The 9,786-nt window shown below is 42.9% G+C and overlaps 1 protein-coding gene across 1 annotated transcript in view; it reads left to right on the top strand.

Annotated features, from left to right (window-relative positions):
• The first annotated feature begins 2,585 nt into the window (after window positions 1-2,585).
• Window positions 2,586-9,786, top strand: part of LOC136860941 (trypsin-4) — a 58,336-nt gene continuing 51,135 nt past the window's right edge. The window contains exons 1-2 of the mRNA XM_068227155.1: window positions 2,586-2,877; window positions 3,097-3,173. Of these exons, the coding sequence (XP_068083256.1) occupies window positions 2,586-2,877; window positions 3,097-3,173 (369 nt within the window). The remainder of the gene's footprint in view (window positions 2,878-3,096; window positions 3,174-9,786) is intronic.

Raw genomic sequence — 9,786 nt, 5'->3', positions numbered from 1 at the left:
CATGGGGTGCGTAAAGTTAGCCGCTGAGTTCTTTGTGTTATGGCTATTACAGACATATCTTGTTGGTGAGTACGAAAATGTGTTTCTTGTGTCTTTTGACGGTTGGTCATTCTTATGAAGGATAGAGTTTTCATACCGAATAAACATGTGTGCGTGCTGATTGGGGTAATCCTTATATGAGGTGTCTGGAATTAAAACTGGCAACCTCCACATTTTTTTTTTCTGGGCAGAAATGAGTTAAAGCACGGATAACATTCTGCAAGGTGTCTGCCATCTATGGCGGAATTATTGAGTTGCGTGACCGACAAAACACTGCTCGTATTTTAACGTTAAACACTGCAGTTAGTTGCAAAGTTGACAGTATCCATTTAGCGTTGAGTTGCAGGAATAGCAATCTTTATGTTGGCCAATATCAAGTGAGCAAGATGTCAGGTGAAGAAGGATAGAATATCCACACCTGTTTCCAGTCATCGGACCGGCTCAGGAGTGAAATGAATGAAGCCCCAATCTAGCGGCGAGAATAGGAATTATGCCGGCTGCCGAAGCCTGTCGCACTCCTCAGGGGCAATCATTAATTGATGACAGATGAAATGAAATGATATTGGAGAGTGTTGCTGGAATAAGTTATGATAGAGAAAACCGGAGTGCCCGGAGAAAAACCTGTCCCGCCTCCGCTTGGTTCAGCACAAATCTCACATGACGTGGACGGGATTTGAACTACGGAACCCAGCGGGGAGAGGCCGGCGTGCTGCCGCGTGAGTCACGGAGACTCTAGGTGTCACATGATTGCTTCTAATTTAATGTTACCAAGCATTTTGTTCCAACAAGAGCTAAAAAAAGTCCAACGAGCAGTATTCTAGTTCGAGGAGAGCCTCATTTTCGGAGTGTCATAGTGGTTGCTAAAAGTGTTTGTGAAACCGGCAAAAGTATAAGACTGATTAGTCCAACTGTAACTGAAAGACGTGTTAAAGTGAATTATTTGGAATTGCGAGACATCAAATTTATGACTAAACATTACGGCAATCTCTGGAAAACGTTTGATATCCTCAACTGTTACCCCAGTTTGCTGGAAACAAGGGGAATGATGTGACAAAGAATGAGGATGAAGTCGTTGAAGGAGAGGAAGTTTTCATAGAAAAACCTGTTTTATTTCTGTGATTAAATGCAGTTAACATACACTGAAATCCTTTTCAATCATGATTTTCTGTTAACTCACTTGCAGTTATCGCAATCTTCTAAGAATGTTTGACACACAGGTGGAAATATCCAACCGTCACTTGCCAAAGTTTCAGTCTCCAATCTTAAAAACGCTACTGCTCAAATTTCATCGTAGATATTAGGTTGTACTGCATTTTAAAACGTGTGTGTGAATAAGGGTTATATTCCGTTTCGTGCATGTATCTTCTCTAGTTAGAGAGTTCTAACAATTCAGTCCCTGATGTAAAAATGGGTTGATTGGATACTTCCAGTTTTGCTTCTAGATCCCTCACATATAAAATTTTAAAAAATTCACTGATCACGAAATGTCCAGATGCAAAAGATCAATAAACCTCAAATTAGGAACATAGGTTCACCTTTTACCCTAAAGGTGCACTAGGAATGGATTTTTAAAAATTCAGCTTCTGCATTAGATTTAGGCCCTTTGCCCCAATATCATATAGGCCTATTAATACAATTGAAAATTTAATTTCTTGTACAAGGAGGAGAGAAATCTAATTATAATTCTTACGATGCCAGGAAGAAATTTATGTCAAGGTACCGAAATCCACGTCTTGTCGAAAACTAACCATTTTCAAGATATTGGCACCACACGGCCAACGTTCTAGGTCAACGCACTGGAGAATATATTTTGACAGAAACACGAACGAAGAGATCGAAAGCGCACGTGATCTCACCCTGATCGATGATCCCGGAAGACAACAATCGTGGATGGCCTTGTCCATCATGGAGGATGTTCACATAGTCCGAAAATGGTTTGGAGCAGCAGATGGTTTGGCGAAGTCGATCTCCCCGGTCCATGATGTGAGTGGCCTAGCCGCCTCAGGTTGTATCCAGGTAGGGCACAGTGTGTGGAAGCTGAACGGTTTCGGACTCGTAGCGCTGGTAGCTGTCCGGACGGCGAATCAGAGTTGGCTGATGTGGCTTGGTATCTGACCATTTTGACGGCGGCTGCAGTGAAGGTCGTGGGATCCGCCAGAGAAGATAGTAATCGTCCCAATCAGTGACGTTATTGTCGAAGTACGGAATGCCGGCCGAAGACGCGTGTGTGCCCAGGCTGAAGAGTTCATCGTCCAATGTTTCCCATAGAGCCGAGCGAAGGCGAAGGTCGTCCACGGGCACATATGATACAGGGATGGGGAGGTTCGGAAGCGTCGTCCAATGCATAGGGATCGACGTTAGCCTGGTAGCTTCGAACGAAATCAGTGATCGTCGGCGCCGGTGTGCCTGAGGCGAGGAGGACCGCTCTATCCGGCTCATTCTGGCCCAAAACCTTCCGATCAAAAGGCCCTGCGCATCCAGTGAAAAGGCCTTGTCATGGTTACAGCACTGTCTCTAAACACAATCAGGTGATCAAAATCGAACTGATGCATCTCAGTGATGCACAAGCGTGCCGTGAGGGCGGCAGTGGTCGTCTCGGCGACATCGATCCGATGGGGTTCTTCGAAAGCCTGTGCCCAGCCTTGGTTGGTGGCCGGAGCGACCACAGCGATGGATCATGGGGTCGCATCAACGTAGACAATGTACTGGAGCACTCCTGCGGGCATTCGAAGTGGCGAAGCAAGAAGATATCTCGTAGGAAGATTAGTTTAGACATGAAAGCCGACCATTCCGATGACCCTCTTCCTCTAATCGTCCAAAACATATTTTGGATGGATGGTGAGAAAATATAACTAATATCCTCTTCAACAATTTGTATTTATTCACTTCTTTTAATTTGCTCTCTCGAAGAAGTATCACAGTAAAGATATGGGGTAGGGTTAACATATATGTCATCTTGTTAACCATTAACTGCAATTTATAGAGTAGTAACTATATCAGGAGAATAACGTCGGAATTTTTACATAACGCTCATGTTGTTTCTTTTGTTTTATACAGAGGGACGCACATTCGCACGAAATGACGAGAGAATAATCGGAGGAAGGGACGCCTTGCCCGGCGAGTTTCCCTTTCAGGTGAGTACAAATTCGTACACAGTCCTCCGGAATATGGATACGAAGAGATTAGCTCATCACAGAACATTCAACAAGGAAATGAGGGAATTAAGTATTAAGTAGTTATGCGTTTGGTTGACAGTCTCAGCATATTAAGAATAATGAAGCGTAGTTCAAGAAGGTGAAAAACAGTTATTTAAAGACTCGTTCTTCAATAAATTACCAAAAAATTCCTGCACGGAATTTCTGTGTTTTAGATATTGCCTAAAATTCTAGGCCCATTCAATCCGAGATTTCTGAAAGGCAGATCGGCGTTCAACATATATGCTGAGCGATACATTTTAGCAAGTGTTTACAAGAAATTGCCTACCCTCAGTTTCATTACAGAAGGGACCGCCCCCTTTCGCCGCCATTCTCGGATAATGATACCCGTCGCAAGGCACTCCTAGGGAAGTGAATGGCAACAGCCATGATGATTTGAACCAGTCAAAATCGGGAGATAACGTGATTCACTTTTCCTCTGGACTGTATAAAGTCCTCCACTCAGAAATTGATTCGAAAATTAGAAGAGGACTAAACTCAGAACTTAATACCATCAAAAGATCTTACAATCGAGCTGTGTCCGGGTGCAAGCCACAAGTTTCGATGTATACTTAATAGAAAAACGTATTTGTATACAGGTCTGCAGAGCAAGAAGCTGCGCGGTATAGGTCACGTAACTATCAGTTTGCATTCGGGAGGGAGTGGGTTCGATCCTTACTCTCAGCAGCCATGAAGACGGTTTTCTGTGGTTTCCCAATTTCAGACCAGACTGTACCTTGATTAATGCCATGGTTGCTTCCTTCCCACTCGTACCTCCTTTTCTGTCAAATCTTCATCCTAAAACCTATATGTGTCGGTGTGACGTGAAGCTAATTGTAAAAGAAATATGAGAATAACGGTCTAATCTGGGTTCGATCCCCACTGGTGTCCGGTTGGCCATTTTTGTTTTATACTGAACATCTCTTTTGCATGCACTGTATGAAAACGACCAAGTAACTTGAAGTATTCTTTGAATTAACGTGTGGTGATGGAATTTACACAATGGACAAGTGTATACAATATTATACAAAAGAAAAACCTGCAAAGAATACATGGTACTAAGTAGGGAACAATTACACATGGATATCTAAATTATTTATCCACTGCACTAGGGATACTGAGACATCAGCAAAGTCGTTCCGGTCTCAACCATTAACATGCAGAGGGCATTCGTCCATTATATGATGCATGGTCTGGACCAAAGCACCACAATCACACGCTGGAGAGTCCCTGAAGCTCCACTGGTGAAGGGAGAATGCAGATCTTCCACAATTAGTGCGAGACCTGTTCAGTGACGACCACGTTCTTCTTGACAAGCTGAAACCAGCTGGGGCGTGGTTTGGATTAAAGAGGCTTGGCCACTCCGGAGCTGTACGAAACCATTGCTCTTTCCATTCCTCTTTTAAATTGAAACCACCATCCATTAGATTCTTAGCTGTTTTAATTGGTGGCTTACGGGATTTCAGCCTTTGTCTCCAGAGATCTGCGACATCCCTGTGGATGAGTAGAGTTGGAGTGGACCTTATCATATTCTTGAACAAGGGCTCTTGAACGTCGCACGCTTAGTGGAGCAATGTGGGACAGGACTGGCAGCCAGTGCGTTGCAGTAGACTTCAGAGTACCAGAGATGATACGCATGGTGGTGCTAAGTTGTACATCGACTTTCTTCACGTGGCAATTGTTAAGCCATACTTAAGAGCAGTATTCAGCTGCAGAATACACGAGGCCAAGCGCAGTACGTCGTAATGTTCCCGCTGAAGCAACATGTGGTGATGAAGACTAAATATTTAACAGTTGCTAATTTCTATGAGAAATAATATGTTTAAACTTCTCATTCCGGTCACAGGTTCGACGAACCTCTGCCACTTACAGGCCACTTAATTTCCCGGTTACAATATATGGTAAGACAAAATTTACTGATGTTAAAGCGTGTTCATAATATGAAACACTTCTGAATGTAGCCAGAATCCTGTCACTGAAACGACAATAGATAAGGCAAGTTAAAAGAGAGTAACCTGTTCTTGCAACAACACCATGGAAACCACCTGTGGGTGGGGATGTTATTGCCTGACAGTCGTAAGAGGAGTATGGTGTTTCAATTTGGGAGCTAGTATTGGTGACTACGGTTCCTCTAGCTGAATCTGACATTGCTTCCACTTATGTCCGGCTCCCCAACTTCATCTATATTATCCGTTCTCACATGAACATATCTTGATCTCTTCCGATTCTGAAAGATCAGTTTGGCGAGGCCAAGGGAAACTCTCATTTTCACCTCACTTCGTGACTCTTGCCTTTGCTTTGCCGATACATACGGACCACTTGCATTCTCATTTCTGATTACAGTTAGGAGGATGGTTGCGCATTTGTAATTCCACTTAATAAATAACAAACACTATCGCCACAAAACAATAGAAATCTCTTTGTTTCCATATGAAAGAATTCCCGTATGCACGCCCCAATGTGGGGCAAGCTGAAAGCATTCACCAGACGATACACGTAGTTATGTTTATAACATAATGACGTATATCTTGATGTTCAGAGCATGTCTGTATTTTATTGTTGGTTTTGCTGAGGGTGGGGATATTGCCGGTTATTCGGCTTTGTTAGCTGAAAGCTATAGCAAGCTCTAGCCAGACCAACCAGACGGTTCATTCTGTGGGGTACAAGTTTGAGAGGTATAGTGAAAGCGTGTTTTAAAATTTTGTCGAAATCTGTCAGAGCAAGTTGTGGCTTTTACGCTTCCAATCTCTGTCACAACGCTACCCTTCTCTTCCACTCGGACTATCCTTCCTTCTCACACTCACATTATCCTTCCCTTCCCAAACCCGCCTGGAACCAGGGGAACAAACCCAGGGTTCGTATCTGGATTGTTAACACTTGAAAACGTATGGGTAAGGGTGTGATCGATGGATTTCTATGAACGTTGTTCATACTTCTTCTTCTTCTTCTCCTCCTTTTTCTTCTTCTTGTACTATATCCTTATTGGATAACAGATATCATCAAAGCGATCTGGTTCTTGTTCTCTGCAACTCAGAAAATCGCGGGGTGTCTGAGCCCATACCATTCTCGTTGATGTGGTAGCCTAGATATTCTCCTCCTTCCTTCAATTTTATCTTTTAATATAAGCTACAGGAGTCCGTATTTATCATTTCAAATGATATGACCAAAGTATACAGCTTTCTTCTTTTTGATGTTGTGCATGATCTATAGGTCTATTTTCAGGCGTTGGAGTACTTCAGTGTTACGTATTCTGTCAACCCATGATATTTTGAGCAGGCGCCGTTAGCACCACACCTCAAAAGATGGAAGTATTTCGCTGGTGTCCTCTGTTAGGGTCCAAGGCTCGATGCCATAAAGTAAGATAGAAAATACATAACACCGAAGTTAACAGTGACTGAGATTCATCTTAAAACCCCGCTTGTAGAAAAGATTCCTTATTCTCTTTGAATGCAGCCCTTTGCCTGTACAATCCGGGACCTAATTTCAACAGCATTGTTCCAGCTGTGATCAAGTACGCTGCCAAGATACTTAAAGCGTTGGACTTGCTCCAGTGATGTGCCAGCTACTGTCAAGTTGACAGGTTGAAGGACATGTTTGCTTACGACCATTACTCTAACCATTTCCGTGTTTAAACGCAGACCTACTGCAGCACTGTGTTCAATAACACAGTTTAGTAATGTCGGCAGATCTTCTGCACTTGTTGCAAGCAGAACAGTATTGTCTGTATATTGCAGATTATTGATTGTGATCCCATTAACAACGATGCCCTCATACTAGTCGTTAGGAGATTGCTGTCCTGTGGTGCAAGATTCTGTTTACTCACGAAAACTGGTGTTTGAGCTCTTTTACACACGCGTTTATTGCCATTTGTTATATGGAAACCGTACAGGGTCCTTTACGATTCATTAGCAGTATATTAATATTTCCATTTCATTAAGATCGTTTCAGAAGGAGCATTATTTGTAGCATAATGGGCAAAAGGAACGGTCCCTGGACTAGATCGGCGTGTGGCCAGAACCGGACCTGCGAATGAGGACTCGACAGACAATAGAAAGGAGGAGGTGAAGGCAGTCCGAGCGGAAAAAACTGCTCATTCTCCTCAGAGTGATTAATTAGACGCTACGCTACAAATAGTCTAATACGCCCAGAGGTGGGGCTTAGGTACTGGGTTCTACACTAACGGAAGGAATTTCCCATTTTACCTTCATGTTTCACGAGTGCCAATGTCGTATTTTGGCCTGCAAAATTATGTGATATTCTGATCTAGACATAGGAAAATTTTGTAGGGCTCATCAATGAACAGAGCTAAATTTGTGTGTTTTCCAGGCTCAAGATGTGGAATACTTTGTTCACGGGGTGAATTAAGGTCACCAGTTGTCCAGGTGCAATTAATGGAAAACAGATATGAATTGAAAGCGTCTAGAAGCCGAGAATTGCGCCCAAAATTTAACTCCACCAAGAGACGTGTGTGCTCTAATTAAAGTAGTGAGCTTGATTACATAAAAATTGCCTATCGATCGGCGGTTGCATTTAGCTCACGTGAAAGGAGAAGTCAACATCTATAACATGAACCCCTTAAATGTTTTGATCGCCATTTATTAACGGAGCTGAGTTGCTTATGACAGAGCTATGTTACGGTCAGTTGGAAATAAAAGGAACGTCACTGGCCGACCCTAGAGTGCCTCGCGTCAACTAACAAAGGGCGAATTTGTGGCCCATCGCGATCGTAGATGTTATAACCCGGGAGTTCATCTTGTGAACTGTGAATTAGGAAACTTGAAGAATAGCCAATCGAGCCTAGGCAAAATCTCAGATTCTAATTAAGTAGGCTGCAAGGAAAATATGAATAAATGCACAGCGGGAACTGGCTAGAACAACGCAAGCATAAAGTACTGCCCCTTAGCAGTCAATTAGCGTCATAAGTTCATGGCAGAAAATTTTGCGGTAGGAATCAGAACTATTCGGCGATCCGAGCAAGGGTTTCTCGAAATTACCAGTGCCTTCGTCGTAGTATCATGTGGAGCGCTCGTGTCTATAGCAACCCGTTTACATAAGGGACACTCCTGTGGTAAATTCTGTGTATGTGTCTTTGCAGCCATAACAAAACGCGTGACGAGTGCTAGAGCTATTGGTTTACTTCAAGATTGGTAGCACTTTGGAGGATCCCATTCAATATAAACTGCAATCGGCGGAATTGGTAGGCTGATTCTTCCGACTACAGCGTCGAGAGGATGAAAGGGTAGAACTGCACCATGGGTTGTCCGTGGAAGGAAACTGATCACCAAATAGATTAGCAGATGACCAGTTTTTCCTTAGTATGCACTAAGCGACCGGAATCAATGATATAGGCTTTTCTTCTTAATGACATAAGTAATGTAAATAATGCATGCCAATATATTGAGTTTGATTTTTCTTCTTCCTAATGGTAACGTATAGCCATAAGAGCGGAGGTATCCCGGCAAATCCACATTCATTCTTCCTTTCCTTGTTACTATTTGTGAGTACGTGAGACAAGGGTAGGAGAGCATGTTCCTTTTGAGCTTGCATTAGAGGGAAGGAAAACAGTAGTGAATGGTGAGGGGATTATACCCTGTCCAGGAATTTGTCATTATTATCATTATTATCAATATGGTTGTCATGGGACATAGACGGCTGGTAACTCAAGGGAGGGGGGGGGTCATTCAGGCATTTGCATGTTAAGATAACGTGTACCGTAGTTGTTCAAGGATGAAATATTCAGGAATGAAGAATTCTGGCTGAGAGAGGGATATACCAACGTCTGATATTTAGGGAGAGAGTTTTAGGAGCAGTATTTTAAATTTCCCTTTTTTGTTGAGTTATTACTAGAACACTACTATGAGTGTTTGTTTGGTTTCCGTATGAAAAAGTATGAATTTGCAGCGTGTGTCAGGAAGTTGGAGGAGTGATGAAATTGACGGCAGGTGCAGAAAGGCATAGTGAGATGTGAGATGAGAGATAGTAACATTCTATATGCTCTAGAAACTATGAGAAGTAGCAAGGTGGTTGGTCGCCCAAAATAATCTAAGATTAGATGTGGAAAATAATGGATTAGGATGTTAAAATGCCCCAAAGTAGTCCGCGTGACTAATGAGAGAATGAAGTATCGGTGAAAAATATTCTTCGGGAAGTCTACGACGATATAATGAAATGACGTATGGCTTTTAGTGCCGGGATGTGTCTGAGGAATTCGGCTCGCCAGGTGCAGGTCTTTGGATTTGAGAATTAAATGATGATGAAGACGACACATTCACTCAGCCCCTGGGCCAGCAGAATTAATAAATTGTGATAAAATATCCCGACCCTGTTGGGAATAGAACCCGGGATCCCTGAGACCAAAGGCCAGGACGCTAACCATTTATCTATGTAGCCGGACTACGACGATATCAATAAAAGAGACAAACAAAGTGGATAGGGCGATGAAATGAAAATACCAGGAAGTGAACTAGTGGTTGTAATTAAAGGACATGACCCATTACTGTCAACAAATGGAGGGGAACTTTCTTTTCGTCCGTCCCTTCGCACAGCAAGGCCG

Source organism: Anabrus simplex, chromosome 1 (assembly GCF_040414725.1).
Source record: "Anabrus simplex isolate iqAnaSimp1 chromosome 1, ASM4041472v1, whole genome shotgun sequence".
NCBI lineage: Eukaryota > Metazoa > Arthropoda > Insecta > Orthoptera > Tettigoniidae > Anabrus > Anabrus simplex.
This window is presented reverse-complemented; position numbering and strand designations above follow the sequence as displayed.